This window comes from Phyllostomus discolor, chromosome 8, assembly GCF_004126475.2.
Source record: "Phyllostomus discolor isolate MPI-MPIP mPhyDis1 chromosome 8, mPhyDis1.pri.v3, whole genome shotgun sequence".
Taxonomy (NCBI): domain Eukaryota; kingdom Metazoa; phylum Chordata; class Mammalia; order Chiroptera; family Phyllostomidae; genus Phyllostomus; species Phyllostomus discolor.
In genome coordinates this window covers 20878387-20896328 of record NC_040910.2, presented here as the reverse complement: position 1 = coordinate 20896328, position 17942 = coordinate 20878387, and the positions used below count along the sequence as shown (strand labels likewise).

The window sequence follows — 17942 nt, the reverse complement described above, 5'->3', positions numbered from 1 at the left end:
CATACATGGTACCTTTTATTGAACATAAAAATCACCACTCTTCTTCAATTTAGTAATTACAGTTGGGCAACCATCAGTAGTTCACTTTACACTAAACATTATACCTGCCTGTTGGGGAGTTAATGAAAAAAAAAAAAATCATGGCTTTTTCCTTCCAGGGGATATAAAAGAAACACAGAAAAATACAGTAACCCAAAGCGACAAAATTTGATATGAAAACCAAGCACAAGTCATAATCACATAACAAGATTCAAAGCCCCTGAAGTGCAGCCGGGACATGCGGGCTGTTGGGAAATTCTCCCAGCAGACCCTTTGGGCTCCGGACCCCCAGGCCAGATGCAGGCACTCTGAAAGGGCGGGAACTCAGAGCAGAGAGCTTTAGGCAAAGATCCGCTCAGTCCCTCCCTGGTAAACAATGAGGTCAGTGGAGTGGAGCCCTGGCTTCACTCTGAACCCAGGGATATTGAGTTCTTAGCAGCCGGAGATGAGGGAGCACCGACTTTCCATAAGGAACTCTTCAGTCTGTATAAACCGCCATAAGATTAACCTCGTGAAGCACTTGACTAATTCTAGGAGGGGAGGATTGGGTTGTTCTGAAATCCTGAGGTTTGGCTTTGGATTCCCTTCTTTTCCATAATTTCTGTCCTAATCGTCTCACTTCTTTGTTCTCATGAGTCTTGATTTTAAAATATCCTATTGAGATTCAAGTAAATACACAACTGAGTACCTGTGAGACTTTGGGAAACAGGAATGCTTATTCAGTGTTTGCAGCACCCATTGATGCATGTACCTGTGAAGAGTGTATAGCACTAACATTTACTGAATGTGTTTGTTGCACTAGACACTGTGCTGAATGTTGGGGGCACAGCGCACAGTACTATCCTCCTCTCTCCCAGACCTGCTCTATTCCATCCAGTTCTCAAGTTCCAAACAACCAAGAACTCATCCCCTGGTCTTTCTTATTCCTCCCTCCCCATGTCACCAAGTCTGTCAAATCCATCAGCATATTTCTTATAGTCATTTCCTTCAATATACCCACTGCCACATGCTAGGTGGGATGCACAGCATCTCCTGCCGGGATAATGGCACTCACCTTCTTCCTGCCCTTCATTGTGCCCCCACCCTTGCCGCACCCCCACCTCCTCATGCTCCAAACTGCTTCCAAACTCTTAACGCACACAGTCTACCCTGTAAAGTCCTTTAGGTGAGCAATTTGGTCATACATAGGAATAAGTATATAAATCTTAATGTTTTGATGCAGTAATATGATAGTGATTTAGCCCGAGAATTACTTTTGAAAAAGAAAATAACTTCACAAGATCTCAGAAATATGAATATAGCCATGCATTTAATGACAGTGGGAAATTTAGAAATTATTTAGCAGTGGAAGAATGCACAATCAAGGTAGTTTATTAGTACAATGGAATAGAAAGCAATGACTGCATAATAAGCGTTATATCTGAGCATGAACATGGAAACATTTATGAAATAAGTGAAATCTTAGGATGAAAAACAATTCTACAATGATAATATAAAAAGTATATAAGCACATACTTTTCGAACAAAATATAACCTTGATATATATGCACTATTTGTACATATTTGTTCTCTCCCAACCAATACATAATATAAAATTTAATAAAAATACTAAACACAAAGTAAATATAAAGAAGTTCAAATGTTTATGCTTTTTTCCATGGTCACTCTCCAATGCTCCTTCTAAAAGATCAAATAAAAACATTTTTCAGAAACATTTTGGAGTCCTCTGTTTTGTGGGTACCCTGAGGATGTTTGCTCCATGTGTTGCATAATCGGGCATTGATCGGTAAGGCAGAGCTTCTAACTTGCCCTTTATACACCCCTGCATTGCTTGACTTGTTATATCAGTACACATTAATTGTGTCGTTAATTAAAAAACCCAATGAGGTGGAGAAAAACACGAACTTCAAAATTTTACTTGTTTATTTATTATTGAAGGGCTACAGTTTAAGAATTAAAGTATAAAATATACATTCAGACTCAAATGGATCATGTCTCCACAAATAAAATGAAAATGGAAATGATTATCTTGATCAATTAACGTTTCAAAATCTACTTTTAAGTGAAACAAAGGCTTTGGGACTTCCTAGGCAGATTGTTTTTCCTCACAACTCAAATCACAGATGACTATTACTCAGCCTTTCCTTCACTTTCCCCGGCATAAAAAACTCGGGTCACTGCAAAATAGGGAGGCTGAGTACAAACCAGTGTGTGCAGTTACGCACTCTGAAACACCTACAGAGGGAAACTCCCCAAAAGGAGGGTGCCGGTACAGAGGTGCTGATACCATGACTTCAGGTCATGCAGCTACAGGTCAGCCTTCTGTAACCACCAGACAGGGGTAATCATTTATCGGACAAATATCAAGATTTCTAAATATACCTCTGAAATGTTACAGCTTCCCCCCCACCCCCAGTTCTCCTTCTGTTTAGTGGTTTTACTTTAAAAAACAATCTTTCAGATGTGTGGGTGGGTTGAAAATGAGTGGAAAATGAAGAAATATAAGTACAGACAACATATCTGAGATTTTTACAAGATCTAAAATTCTTTGCCTCTAAGCAGTGTACACTAGCCAAGGTATTAATAGTAGGTACCTTGGGTTTATGTAGATGATAGGAGCGAAAACCACAGTACACATTTAATCCAGGGGAAAATATACCTATATGAGGATTTCTTATCAGTTTGATGTAGCTCAAAAGAGGAAGAGAGAAAAGAGTTGATGATAATAAGACAAGTTCAAGCAGATGGAAAATAATGAGTGACAAAGAGACCAAGAGTGTGGGAAATACTGTTTCATGTAATTTTTTGCTGTGTGTGCACACACATATGTTTGTGTCTGTCCCTCAGAGGCAGAAACTGAATTAGCCATACTCCTAGTACACCACCCTCATTCGCCTGTGTGCTCAGTTACTCTCTGGGTTGATTGATTCTTTTTATCCAAACTTCCTTTTCTTCCCTTTGTCCCCATAATAAATAATCATTCCAATAGATTTGATGTGTGTTTCTTTACTTTAAGGCATTCATATAAATCACAGATTTTTCTTTTGAGCTATTTATTTTCAAATTACATAAATGGCATTATGCATTAAATCAATGTTACTCAGAATGCTGGTCCTCAAGTTCTTTGTTATTGGCCTGCATTAAAATAAGTGAAATAATAGAAAATAATCATGTAGAAACATTTTTCTAAATTATGTTGGCTCTGATCACATTTAAATTACATAACATATAATTTTATGACTTTGGAATCTAATAATGAAAATTTGGGCTTGTATTTTGTATGTACTTTTGTAAATTTTATTTTTCTAGGAATTAAATTTTATAACCTAATAGACGTGCAATAGGTTAGAATTGTAATAAAACTAGTCCTCTACTAGAAATACTTTGAGAAACACTGTTTAGGTTTTCATTGTACTCAGCAATGTCCACAAACCCAATGGTTTTAAAGTGAATACCATTTGGTTCCAAAGCTTGTAGCTTTTAAAACTGTATTTTTAATTAACATCTAAATGTATTGCATTATGGCCAGAGAGCATAGACTTGATAATATTAATTCTTGAGCGAGAGAGAAAGAGATTTCAGAAATCATTTTGAGACAGAGAAATTATCAGAGAATTAATTGGTCCCATTGAAGTGTATGTAATATAATCAGTCTCCAATAGTGGTCTATATAACAGAAGGCTATTAATACTGTTTCCTATAGGGAGGAAAATGAACAAACTAGAGATAGACGGGTACGTATTGTCTTTGTAAACATGAGTTTTGGCCCAAATGGTCCTGTAGCCATGGTCCATCATGAACATTAAAAATAGGTTGGACCATCGGCCTGTATGTAGAACACTCCTCTGGATCAGGTTTGAAAGCTTTTGGGAAGGCTGGCTCTCACAATTTCAAGCTCTTGCTCATCTCAGTTTCACTAGGAAATATTTGAAGTTACAGATAAACTCAAGACCATGGAATTTAATCAAGTCTACAACTGGGACAAACACGTGTTTCCCAAATGAAAATCCAGAATCCTTGTTTCCTACCTCCATTTCCCAGGCCCTCATCCAGGTCTTTGTCTACCGGTGATTCCCAGAACACAAGTGACCGACCTGACCTAGACGGGAGCCCTCCCTAGATAAATTTGAACATTGACTCTCCCTAAATAAACAGCGTGGGCAGAGTGCACTCCGTGATGATAGTGGCCTCTTTTAAATCCTCAGGGGCACGTAGTCAAAGTGTGACTTAAAATATGTATAAAACAACATGTAAGAGACCATGGGCTGGAGATGTTTTCCTTCCTAATTTTCTCTCCTTACATCTCAAAGCTGTGACAAGGGTCAAATGACATATCATGAAATTGCTCTAGATGCAAAAACAAAATTGAACTGGTGTTTGCTGTTAAGATTGATATTTCTGTGTGGGATTTGATTCAATGTTGGTTAAGTGTGGAAATATAATTTTAAAATTTTAATATTTTTGTGGTTATTTTTAATAATCTTTTCATTTTGAAATAATTTTCTTATTTACAGAAAAGTTTTAAGGATACTATAGCTTCCTATACCCATCACCCAGTCTCCTCCAAAGTTAGCATCTTATATTAGCACCTTACATTGCCATGGTTCATATGTCAAAACTAAGAAACTGACTGTAATAGTTACTATTTTCTAACTTCTACCCTTCATTCAGATTTCAGCAGTCTTTCCACTAATGTCTTTTCTCTGTCCCATGATCCCATCCAGGATACGTTATATTTAGTTATCACATTTCCTTAGCTTTAGTAACGGTTTCTTAGTCTTCCTTGTTTTACATGATCTTGATGTTTAGAAGAGTATATTCTGGTATACTGGTCTAGTATTTTGTAAAATGTCCCTCAATTTGGGTTTCTCTGCTGTTATTCTCCATGATTTTTTACTGAATTTCATATAAGCAGATTTTTACCCAAATGCCTCTTGTAAGTTACTTTAGTATTAGTATAGAACAATCCATTACAAATAGATTCCAATAAGAACCACAGAGAATTAAATGGATCCTGCTTTTCATAAAATTCCTTGCTGTGGATAGTCTAAGCACCTTACAGATGCTATTTCTCCAGGTCTCAATACATGACTATTAAATCATCACCAACTGATAGATTTTGTTTGCTAAACTTGAATAGAAGAACCACAGTGAACCCAGCAGTGTGTCAAATCTAATGAATTTAAGGTGTATGATGTTAGAATAATCCATAGTGTAGAAATTAATGTATCAATGGGTTATTCATCTATATGATGGTTTTACTTTTCAAAAATAGCATTTAACTTTAATAAATGTTCAATGAAAAATATTTGATAAATCAAGTTAAATTTAGTAAAGCACATTATAAGTAAAATTGATTTATCTTGAAAACTGAACTATTTAATTGATAATATAGTAAAAAATAAAAAGAAATAAGGCAGTGGGAAAAACTCAGGACCTCACCTTCACCTAGTTCTCTCTGTCTTTCACATGTACACACTCATGCACACACTCATAATTACTCAGTGGAAACGTGATTAAATTTGCATAAGTAAAAGACCATAAAAATTATACATAAAAACAGCAAACAAGAATTCTTATTTGGTAGGTAGAGAAAATTATATTATTAGAAAATTATAGAATTTAATCTAAAAAATACTAAAAACTGATTTAATTAAGTGGCTACTAATCTGGGAACAGTTCAGTTATAAAAAATAAAGTGGATTTCTTTCCCAAATAAAGATTTAAAGAGAAATCAAACACAATAAAAAAATGTTTTCCCCTCCTCACTTCCATAAGTACAGTTCAGAATCATTTCTGTGTATTTTAGGAAATCATCATCTTCTCTCCACAGCTATGGCTTCCAGGACAACCGTCCAGAATCAGGATAGTGATAGAGTCTAAAAATAAAATTCCCATCAGTTGCTCTTGCACAGATCACCACACAAACTCATTCACCTTCCACAGGAAGCCGCTTGGTTAATAACAAACGTTTACAACAGCCTTGAAGTGCAGGACGCAGGGAGAGAAAATAAGACAAAGCTCAATGGCCTTGCCAGCGTGCTCCAGTTAATCCTTCAGAGGCCTGTGGCTCTTGTAAAAACCCGAGACAAAGGCCCTGAAAGAGTATTTTAGGTGCCAGAATCCCCTAAATTTTTATGTCATGCATTTCAAAATTTAGAAATTAATTTTAGTACTTTCCTGCCATGCATTTAATACCATTTTAACAACATATTTCCTGTCAAAATACCATTACCTTCATGTTATCAAAACAATAATAGGTGCACATGTTCATACCAATTTTTATGCTGGAAGACACAACAAGTGTTTTTTTTTAAAGATTTTATTTAAGTATTTTTAGAGAAGGAAGGGAGAGAGATAGAGAGAGAGAGAGAAACATCAATGTGCGGTTGCTGGGGGTTATGGCCTGCAACCCAGGCATGTACCCTGGCTGGGAATCGAACCTGGGACACTACACAACAAGTGTTTTTCAGGAGGATCTTGCATTTTTTGACCAGAATTAAATCTGATATTTTAAGGACTGTTTCACACAAAATGTAACAGAAAACAATGCAGAAGTGATATATCACTCCCTGCTCTGTGTTTCTAACAGTATTTTGAATCAACCACACAGAAGTTCTTCCATTGTTTTGTACTAGCTTAAACCATATAAATTGAAGATATTCATCATTTTGATGTACAAAAATGGCAATTTTCTGTGGTTTCACTTCTTTCCTTCATAGGCACCTAATTTGCTCACAGCTGTAAGCAACTTGAATGCACAAGACTGTATACATCATTTCTCTTTCTCATTCAAGAACATTGCGCTCGAGAGTGACAAATAGTAAACATAGAGTAAATGGCCATGACATTTAAATGAATGGATAAGGAAGTAAACTGTTCTCAGAATTCAATACATTTAAAATCAATTGGTAAAGAAAAGAATAATCCTCGGCTTTCCTAGGAAAGGACAAGTACTGCATTCAAAAGAAATATGAGGGTTTTGTTTATTTTTTGTTTTGTCTGTACTTTTAAGTTACGTTTGCACAACAGCAAATACTTAGATGGCTGGCTACATATTTTAGTCTTCATATGTAAGTTTTCGTAGGTAGGCACAGTGTAAAACTGAAACATATTTACGGCTCTAGAATTTCTATTCCTTTTTACACTCATTATTCCCCATACAAATGAAATCCATTCCAGTCTTGCCAGGTGGGGTGGCGTAACGAATGTGAGAACCCCTGCATGTAACTATTCATAATTTGTGGAACATTATATTAATTTCAAGACGATTAATAAGTGAAACATCCTTTTCAAGATTAGAACAAAGGAAAATAGGATATAGTCTTCTTGGAGAAAAACATAGAGATTGTGATTGAAGAAACTGGAAATTGCTCAGATAATTTTCCCATTTGTAAAGATATCCTTATTGTCACATGCTTTAAAAAAATGCGGTACTCCTGGTACTATGTGTTGCCTATTCATCTGCATGGCTTTCTGTCCAAACAAAACCTACTTTTCCATAGTGGATAACATGGCTTGTTCAGGGGGTGGAGAGACCAGTCTGGGGGCTCAAGGCAGTGTTGGGCCAAGACAGCACCCCACCAAAGTGCCCAGTTAGGGGATCCTGCCACTGGAGAGCTAACATGGGAGCTTTCTATGTGGGGGCATTGGGGCATTCTAGGAACAATAGAAGATACTATTCCCAGGGCTCTAACGTGTATATCCCACATGTAATACTTCACAACAACCCTGCAAAATAAATATTGTCATACGCATTAGTACTTGCTTGCCTGGCCTTGGACTAGACTGTATGCTGTGGCTTCACAAAGCTAAATGTGGGAGAGACATGAAATAAAGAAATAACTTCCTGAATACCTCTTGTCCAGCAGTGATAAAGTACTTTGAAGTAACACACAACCAGACCAAGGGAACAGCACCTGCGGGTGGATGATCTTAGGATGGTGTGGCAAGCGAGGGCCTCTTTGAGGAGGGGCCACTGGTGCACAGCCCTGGGAGACGTATGGGGGTCAGAAGCGCTGATCCTGGAGAGAACCGTGGAACAGCAAGGATGATGCAGGAGACCTACTTACACTAAAAGCTATTTGTTTCTTATCTGAAATTCAAGTTTAAGTGGGCATCCTGGATTTTTGTTTGATAAGTCTGGCAACTCTCAGCCAAGGAAACTTGGAGATGGAGATGAAGAGCAGGGAAAGGGAATTGGTGTGTCCAGAGGGGCAGAAACAGAGAGAAACAGGGTGCTCCATGGCACCCTGATGTTCTCCAGTGATTGCTGACAGGTACTGAGCACTGGACTTAGCGTGTGGCCATCGCTGCTCTGAGGGCTTTACAAGGATTAATTCGTTTATTCTTCATAAAACATGTGTGGCAGGTTATCATTATTCCCATTTTAAAAATGAGGAATCTGAGACATAAAGAGGCAAAGTAATATGTCCAGAACCACAGAACCGGGAAATGCTGTAGCTAGGATGTTAAACCCACGTTTGGAGTCGGGGGCTGCTGTCTTTTGGATAGAGAAAAGATTGCCTGTTCCAGGTAAGCTTTTAGAGGGCCTTCAGTCATTTTTCAAAGGTCAGATCATCCAGCCACAATTCCTACATGAAGTGAAATACCATTTGTCTAAACTCTGCTTCACCATAGGTTACATACAGCTGGCCTGCCTCAGCCCCTCTCTGTATTCCCTCAAGCACTTGGGTCTGGGTATGTCCTCCCCCATAGTTCCCCTTCAGATTCGAAAATCACCTTGTTCCTGGAATGTGGGATCTGCCCCTCTCTGTCACTACCTTCGCAACAGCTTATGGGAAGCAAACAAGTGTGGAGCAATTGAGCAAGAACTTCTGGGACACCAACCCTGGAGAAGAAGCAAGGGATGTGGAGTGCGTGTTGACCGTCTAAACAGGACAAAGATAATGATTAATCAAATCTCCGGAAGGTTTAAATGAGATGGGCACTGGGAGTGGGGGCAGTCCTCCTTTCTTGCCGCTCCTTGGGAGCCACCCCACCCTCAGGAAAGATGTCTACCGCGAGGATCTTTTGCCTGGTCCTGAGCCTGGCAGGCACAGTTTGGGTATGGTTTCCTTTGTTTTCTCTTCTTGCTCGCTGTCTGGTGTTTGTTTCACAAAGAGCTTGCAGGTCTGAGTCGACTTTCCCTGTGTCCTCACCCTGTTAGTTCTCCAAACTCTGGGCGGTGGAGGTAAGTTCCCAGACGGGCTAAACACCTCAGCAGTGCTGGGTAATATGACCCTAAGGGGGAGACTTGGGGGGAACACAACAAGTTCACAGGGGAAGCTTTAACATATGTAACTCAGGCTTACAACATCTTAGTGTTTTTTTTTAAGGGACGATGTCTTTGTGGCTCTAAAGCCTTGAGATGGTTACTACTAGTTAATAGACAAAAATTCACACAAGTTATTTAAATATAATTATTATTTTCTTGCTATCTGTTCAGAATAAGCAGAAGAGTGGTTTAATATAGTTTTTCTGAAAGATTGTTTCTGTGCTTCTTTTAAGACAAATGCAAAGCAAATTAGTTGTCTTTGCAAATATATTACATAGCAAAGTCAGATGAGGCTAAGTAATTAGGCAATATGCTTTTTGGAAGCAAATATATTGTTTTAAGATAATTACTAAACATTACAATAACTTCTAAAGTTTGACTCCAGAAACCTATAGAAGAGAAACTTTATTCAACAAGGCTTTTGAAACACTTTGATCTTCTAAAAAAACATGACAAATGTGTTTACAAACTTAGTTACATCGAGGCTGTGAATTACTCCAATTTATTTCTTTTCCTTCACCGCTCATAAGCTTTTAAACCAGAGCAGAAAAAAAAAGCTAAAGAGGGTTTCTAACTTAATTTTCTCTCTTAAAGTAAAACAAGAAGTAAATATTTTTATGGGGAATAAAACTAACATAACTTGCTAAAATGATATTTTGGATAATGTATAACTTTCAGTTATTTTTCCCTGTTATTGGCATAAATATTCAAATTTTGCCTGCTTTTATTCTTGTGTCATTTATTCTTGTGCCTTGTATCATCTTATTTCTTAGACAAAAAGATTACATTTGTTACTTTAAATAAATTGTTCTTGATTGCTTGAATTAGTATTGATATTATTATTGTTGAGGTATTTTTTAAATGAGATGACAAATGTTAACTAATTATAAGAATAAGCTGCCTGAGATCAAAATAGTCATAGTCATGGACAACAGTGTGGTGGGTGTTGGGGGATGGAGGTGGAGGAGGGTTGGGGGGAATCATGATAATGGAAACAATACAATGAAATAGAGTAGTCATAGCAAAATCCTTGTAAGTTGGTGGTACAAAGTAAAAATAGCTTAAACCTAAACCTTGCGTTGATTTGTTAGCATATTAAATCTTATTAGAATATTTTCACGTCTTCTTTTATCTCATAGATCACAATAGAAACTTTTTAAAATCTGAATTTCTAATTATAAGATGTTCAAAAAAGTTTTCAGTCATGAACCATTATCTATGCTTTCATTCTATTTTTCTTCGTTTTAAACACAAAGAAAGTATTAGATGAGCGAGCAACCTAAAAAGCATTTCTGAGTCTGAACTGGCCACATCTGTGTCCCTGGTAATATTTGCTCAAATTATGGACCTCCAAGGTCATAGCAGAAACTTAAAGGAGTGACAGACATTAAGCCAAGATAATGGAGACTTTTTCCTACTAAAACAGGAATTATAGGAGAAAGAACTCCTCAAATTTTCTGTGATCGATCTCCAGACATTAATGAAAATTAAAAAATAAAATTTAAGTAATTTCGTTCATTCAAATAATTTTCCTTTTATAACAGAGCCTTTAAAAGGTCTACCATTTACTATATGACTTAGTGTCAAACACAGTCAAGAAATTTCTACACCTTATCTCCTTTCATTCTTACACCTTCCAAAAATGGGCTTTAGGGTTTTCATTTGAAAGATAAGAGGCAGCTGGGGGGTGTTGAGATTGAGCAAAAAAGGAAAAGAACTGATGGACATGGTGATTGTGAGGGGTGGAGGTGGAAGAGGGAGTAAGTGGGAAAAATGGTAATGGAAAAATACAATAAAGTTATTAATAAAATAAAACAAAGTAAAATAAATAAAATAAAATAAAGTAAAGTAAAGTAAAATAAAAATAAAATAAGAAACCCAAAGCTTGGAGAGCCCCCAGAGCTGGCGCACGCAATCTCTGGGAAAACCCCTCCTCCACTCTGTGCCTGGCAGGCATTCCAGTGTCTTTGCCTCATCTGCTCACTCTTCCTTCCTGTTGTATGTGTGAATGAATCCTTCCAGACTGCAGAGACGGGTCCCGGTGAATTTTTAGCTGAAGGAGGAGCTGCGCGTGGGCCCAGACTGACGGAAAGACAGCAGTCTTCCTGCAGGGAGACAGACTGGCCCTTCTGCTCGGACGACGACTGGGTGAGCTGTGGGCCTGGGGACGGGCACCCTTCCTCGTGCTGTGAGAGATGTCCGCCGGCTGACCCCAGGAGGTCGCAGAAAACTTGCTCAATGGAAATCATCGAATGACTCCTTACATGTTAAGTGAAAAGGAACCTAGTCCAGGGAACATTATTTAAATTACCTCCCATACGCTGGTCATCAGTGGGATAAAGAGATTGGATTTTAACTGCATGTTCAGAAAGATACTCAGAATCGGAATATTATGACCTGAAGATTTCATGGGGTCTAGTTTGGGATTGAGAGGGTCCTCATTACAGGGCTTCTCATGAGCTCTGACTAGTCCTCTTAAACAACTTTTAAATCAATAGAGGATCTGAAGGGACAGGGAGTGATAGGAGCTTCATGGAAACCCTCAAAATTGTACTGAACTCAAGAGATAGACCCTTAATGTAGGTTTTTTCTCTTCATTTTCAGCACCAAAAATGCCCTTCTGGCTGCAGAATGAAAGGGTTGATTGATGAAGTTAATCAAGATTTTACAAACAGAATAAATAAGCTCAAAAACTCACTGTTTGATTATCAGAAGAACAACAAGGACTCTAACTCAGTGACCAAGAATATAATTGACCTAGTGAGAGGGGATTTTGCCAACGCTAACAGTAAGTATTACATACTTCGTGTTTTGACTTTATAGCGCACAATAAAACAACATCAAAAATCCTAAATATGGTGTCTCTTTATAGCAACTGAGGTTATATAGCAACTGAGGTTATACTTCATGTAAAAACACGTACTGTGTTTCTAAGAGTACATTAAGGTGTAAGTGAATTCTTTAGGAGGGGTTTGCAATTTTGTTATTGTTATAATGTAAAAAAGGTCAGCTTAGAATTGCTTAAGATCACAATGGAAGTCAGAATTCTGGATCGAAGACTAGAATTTAAGTGTTTTCTTTCCAAGGGTATATACTGAAAATAAGCTGGGCCCACCCTTTTGAGTAGATACGATTTGTTTCTCTCTTACAGAGGAGGAACTGAGAGGTCTAGGGACTTCCCTAAAGACACAAAGCAGTCACGTGATGGCGTTGAGTGCAACCCAGAGACTCCACTAAGCTGATTATGCAGTTGTTGTTGTTGTTGTTTTTTTAATTTTAAAATATATAGCCATGTTATAGCTTTCTCACGGGATGAGGACTAGGGCTCATTAGGATCAGGAAATAGTGGGTTTGTTCTGCACATGGGCAACAAGTTTAGTGAGGCCCCAGTTCCTGAAGCCTTGCTTGACTCTTTGTATCTTCAGGAGACACTTAACTAATCTAAAGTCAATGGTACAGCAGTCATTGGCAAGTGAGTGATCCTGTTGACCTAAATAAAAGGTTAGGAATAATTTCAAATCTGTGGGTAAGAAGAAAACTTCAGTAAGAAAATCCAAGATCACATCTCCCACTACACCATGTCTGGCTATCAAGAAAAACACATGACAAGGCACAGCAAAAGGCAAAGAGCATGCACTGAAGAGGCAGAGCAAGCATCAGAGCCAGACACGGCAGGGAGGCTGAAATGATCAGACTGGGAGTTTAGAGCCACTAATGGCTAGTATGCTAAGGATTCTAATGAATGAAGTAGAGAACGTGACTATGCAAGAACATGGGCAATCATAAGCAGAGAAATGGAAATCCTAAGAAAGAACTAAAATTAAATGTCCAAGGTTAAAAATAATAAAACAGAAGTGAAGAATGCCTGTGACAGGCTCATTACTGGACTGGACATGGCTGAGGAAAGAATCTCTGAGTAAGATGATATACTAATAGAATCCTCAAGAACTTATGCATTCATCCTTCTACTAGTACAAACCCATAGGATGTACAACAGCAAGAGTGAACTGTAAGGTAAACTATGAATTCTGGGTGATTATGATGATCAATGAAGGCTCATCCTTGGTTTAAAAAAAGTGCCATTCCGATGAGTGATGATAACAAGAGAGACTATGTATGTTAGAGGCCGTGGGTATGTGGGAAATCTCTGTACCTTCTCAATTTTCTTGGAAACTTAAAACTGTTCTGAAAATGAATTGATAAACACACATACACACAAAGAAAAAACACAGAAAATTATGAAAACAAAAACCAGGCACATGTTTGAATCCCCTGAGTAAGGATATGATGAAATAATTGGAATGTGATAAAAACCAATTTTTTATCTCTTAATTACACCTTTAAAATTCCAAAGAGATTTTTTTTCTTCTGCAATTATTTGGATTACTAATTGCTAGCAGGACACCTCAACTGGCATCCATGATGACAACAGGGCTTAACAGTGTCCAAAAATCAAACGCCTAAGAGACTCGCAACTCACAAAGTTAATATCCAGAGAACAAACTATTATGAAAATAAAACAGGGAATATTTTTAAGTAGATTTCCTTCTTTTATTGGTTATTACAAGCAGATCATGCAGCAGCTACTTTAATATCCGTATTTTCTATTTCAGACAATGATAACACATTCAACCAAGTGTCACAGGACCTGAGAAGCAGGCTTGAAGTTCTGAAGCGCAAAGTCACAGAACAAGTACAGCATATCCAGCTTCTGCAGAAAAATGTCAAGGCTCAGTTGATAGATATGAAACGACTGGAGGTAAGGATGTGGCTCTATCACTGAATTTCCTTATTTTTGAATAGCAGGGAAGAGCAAGACAAGGGTCATTGGCTGGACTGCCTACTACATGTAGAGCAAAGTGTTATATATCTCTTATCTACCTACAAAGTGGGTATTATTCCCCCACTCTACAGATGTAGAAAAAAGCTCAGTGATACTAAATAAAATTCCCCAGGGCACACAAAGAGTAAATTTCAAAATTAAATATTTAGTCCCTGCTTGTCTTATTCAAATTCCTGATACTGCCAAGCCTCTGAGCCCTCAGCCTCACTGAAGATCACTTCATTAGTGTTGCCTTTCAGAGGGAACAGCAATTTGCTCTTGATCTGTTCTAAGATGAATCCAAATAGTTCCTATTGCTTCTCCTGGCCAGCCTTACAATACCCAGCATCTCTTCCACTGAGGATACTACATAAATGGAAAATAAAATTTTGGTTGGTAGATTTCCAAGTCAAAGAAATGAAAACAGTTTCCAAGAAATAAATTAAGTACTAAGAACTCAATAGATATCTTATATTTGCTTATATCTACCTTTTTTCTTCTCTCTCCTCCTCTGTCTAGGTGGACATTGATATTAAGATCCGATCTTGCCAAGGGTCCTGCAGTAGGTCTGTAACGCGTGGGATAGATCTACAGGACTATGAAGAGCAGCAGAAACAACTTGAACAGATCTTTGCCAAAGACTTACTTCCCTCTAAATATAGGCAGCACTTACCAGTGTTAAAGATGAGCCCGGCTTTAGATTTCTTTCCCAGAGAGTTCAAGAGTCAGCTTCAGACAGCCCCTCCAGAGTGGAGGACACTCTCAGAAATGCAGCAGATGAAAATGGTGTTACAGAGGTCTGGAACAGACGGCAATCCCCGAGGAGACTCTGCATCTTATGGAACAGGACTAGCCCCTGAAAGCACCAGGAATCCTGAACCTGCTAGTACAGGAAATAGGAAACCTGGCAGTTCCAGACCTAGTGGTGCTGGCACTTGGGAATCTGGCAGTTCCAGACCTGGTGGTACTGGCACTTGGGAATCTGGCAGTTCCAGACCTGGTGGTACTGGCACTTGGGAATCTGGCAGTTCCAGACCTGGTGGTACTGGCAGTTGGGACCATGCAAGTCTTGGGACTGGAAGTTTTAGGCCAGATAGCTCAGGGCATGGGAACACCAGGCCTACGAACGCAGACTGGGGCACATTTGAAGAGGATTTGGGAAGTATAAGCACAGGGTCAAGGAAAGAGCACTACCACACAGGTAAACTGGTCACTTCTGACGGAGGAAAAGAACTTCTGATTAGTAATGAGAAGGCCAACACTGGTGGCCCAACCCCCGGTCGTCGTTTTTCATGCTCCAAAACCGTCACTAAGACTGTTATAGGTGCTGATGGACACAAAAAAGTGACCGAAGAAGTGGTAAACTCTGAAGATGGTTCTGACTGTGGGGATGCAATCGATTTAGGCTCATACAGTCTTTCTGGCACGGGTGGCCTAGATGACTTCCGTAAGAGGTTCTCTGAGCACGCTGATTTCTTTGACATGGGCTCAACTGAAAAATTACTCTCGTTACCTGCACACGGAGAATCGGAGACTAAGACCCACGCTATGGGCTCAGCATCCGACTTTATAGCCGACTTAGGGGAATCCAGGTCTCACCATGTCAAAAAAACTTCTCTTGACGTCAGAGGAACTCGTACTACCACGAGAGGCCGTAGTAAAACTCGCCCAGCCAGAGGTATCCGCACTTCTCCTTTGGGGAAGCCTTCCCTGACCCTGTAGACTAAGTTACTTATTTTTACAATGTGCTCCCATAGCACTTTGCACTTCTTTCCTAGCCTTCTCTCATGCTTTATTAAAATTACACCTTTTATTTGTTTGTTTTTCATGCTGGACTATAAGTTCCACAGGGGCAGGGACTTTGTCTATCACGTTCACCTCTGTATCCCCACATACCTAATAGTGAAGAGGGTCACCACTCAATAAATGCTTGTTAAATGAATGAATCCCACTGAAACTCGATTTTGAGTTTGTTGAACCAATTTTTTTACTATTCAAAATGTGCGTTGTTGGAATCATATATGTAGAGTGGCTCTCACTTGAAATGTAGATCAAGTTAAAAACAAGTTATATTAGTGCTAAATGATGCTTAGTTATATTTTCTGGTTACTTGCTATTAATCAGTACATGCAAGTAAAATTCCAAATCCATTGAAGAAATCTCCTTTGCGATGTGTAGGTATAAATGCCACTCATTGGCTTGTGATTCATTCCAGTGTAAGTGTATTTTTTCTCCATAGAGGGAAGGAAGGAAGAAAGGAGGAAAGGAAGGAAGGAAAGAGGGAAGGAAAAAAGGGAAGGGTAGGTAGGAAAAGGAAGCCAATATCTTGCCTTCGTTTTAGTCTGGGCCATTCCTATCGTTGTAAAGGTAAATGAGAGTAACTTCTTCCAACCAGCTTAATTTTTTTTTTAGACTGTGATGATGTCCTCCAAACACATCCTTCAGGTGCCCAAAGTGGCCTTTTCAATATCAAGCTACCAGGATCCAGTAAGATTTTTTCAGTTTATTGCGATCAAGAGACCGGTTTGGGAGGATGGCTTTTGATCCAGCAAAGAATGGATGGATCACTGAATTTTAACCGGACGTGGCAAGACTACAAGAGAGGTTTCGGCAGCCTGAATGACAAGGGAGAAGGAGAATTCTGGCTAGGCAATGAATACCTCCACTTACTAACCCTGGAAGGCTCTGTCCTTCGGGTTGAATTAGAGGACTGGTCTGGGGACTGGGCATTTGCAGAGTATCACTTGAGGGTAGGCTCTGAGGCAGAAGGCTACGTTCTGCAGGTCTCCTCCTATGAGGGCACAGCGGGCGACGCTCTGATTGAGGGTTCTATAGAGGAAGGCACCGAGTATACTTCTCACGCTGGCATGCAGTTCAGCACCTTTGACAGGGATGCAGACCAGTGGGAAGAGAACTGTGCAGAAGTCTACGGCGGAGGCTGGTGGTACAACAACTGCCAGGCGGCCAATCTCAATGGCATCTATTACCCTGGGGGCTTCTATGACCCCAGGAACAACAGTCCTTATGAGATTGAGAATGGGGTGGTCTGGCTGCCCTTCAGAGGAGCCGATTACTCCCTCAGGGCTGTCCGCATGAAAATCAGGCCCCTGGTGGCCCAGTAAGCTGACAGAGTGGAAATGAGAGAACTCCGTTTTGTTTAGTGAAGTGGAGAAAAAATAAGGAAGATAAAGGAGTCAAGATTCTCTACAACCTAAAAATTCCCGGGTGCTATTTTATTATTTTTTTGTACTGTAGCTAAATGTAACCGAGACATATTAGTGCTTAAAAAAAATAAAGTTATATGATTTTTTAAACCTTTAAAATAACTCTGTGAGTTTTAAAATTTCTATAAGGATACAGCAAGGGGCATTCAGTACATCAGAAAGAGGAAGTCAGATGAAAGCTCCTCTCTGCCACCCTTAAGGGTGTTGTTTGCAGTACTCTTCCCATACCATTCAAAGTCATAGGGACATGGTCAAGTATAAAAGTCACTTTGGCCCGTGTGCCTCAGTTGGCTCGACTGTCGTTCTGTAACCAAAAGGTTGTGGGTTTAATTCCTGGCCAGGGCACATAGCTAGGTTGTGGGTCTAATCCCTCTGCTGGGTGTGTATGCGATCCCCAATGTTTCTCTCTCTCCCCTTCCTCTCTCTCTAAAACAGTGGAAAAAAATGTCCTCTAGTAAGGATTAAGGGAAAGGTTATCTCATATTTCATTGGAATGACTTAAAACCAATCAATGTTTTAAATTGCAAAGCACTAAATTTAACAATGGGTGGCTTTTGTACAAGAATTCCCAAAGTCACTT

General features: G+C 39.1%; 2 protein-coding genes across 2 annotated transcripts; both read left to right on the top strand.

Moving 5' to 3' along the window:
• Positions 1-8847: 8847 nt before the first annotated feature.
• Positions 8848-16084, top strand: LOC114503584 (fibrinogen alpha chain). The gene is made up of 6 exons (XM_036031923.1): positions 8848-9106; positions 11339-11464; positions 11921-12104; positions 13930-14075; positions 14658-15060; positions 15178-16084. Exons 1-6 carry the CDS (start codon positions 8978-8980, stop codon positions 15858-15860), a joined length of 1671 nt encoding a protein of 556 aa, XP_035887816.1. The 5' UTR covers positions 8848-8977; the 3' UTR covers positions 15861-16084.
• Positions 16085-16573: 489 nt separating this feature from the next.
• On the top strand, positions 16574-17461 carry LOC118501942 (fibrinogen alpha chain-like). The gene has a single exon (XM_036031925.1). The coding sequence runs from the start codon at positions 16694-16696 to the stop codon at positions 17258-17260; it is 567 nt and encodes a 188-aa protein (XP_035887818.1). The 5' UTR covers positions 16574-16693; the 3' UTR covers positions 17261-17461.
• The last annotated feature ends 481 nt before the right edge of the window (positions 17462-17942 follow it).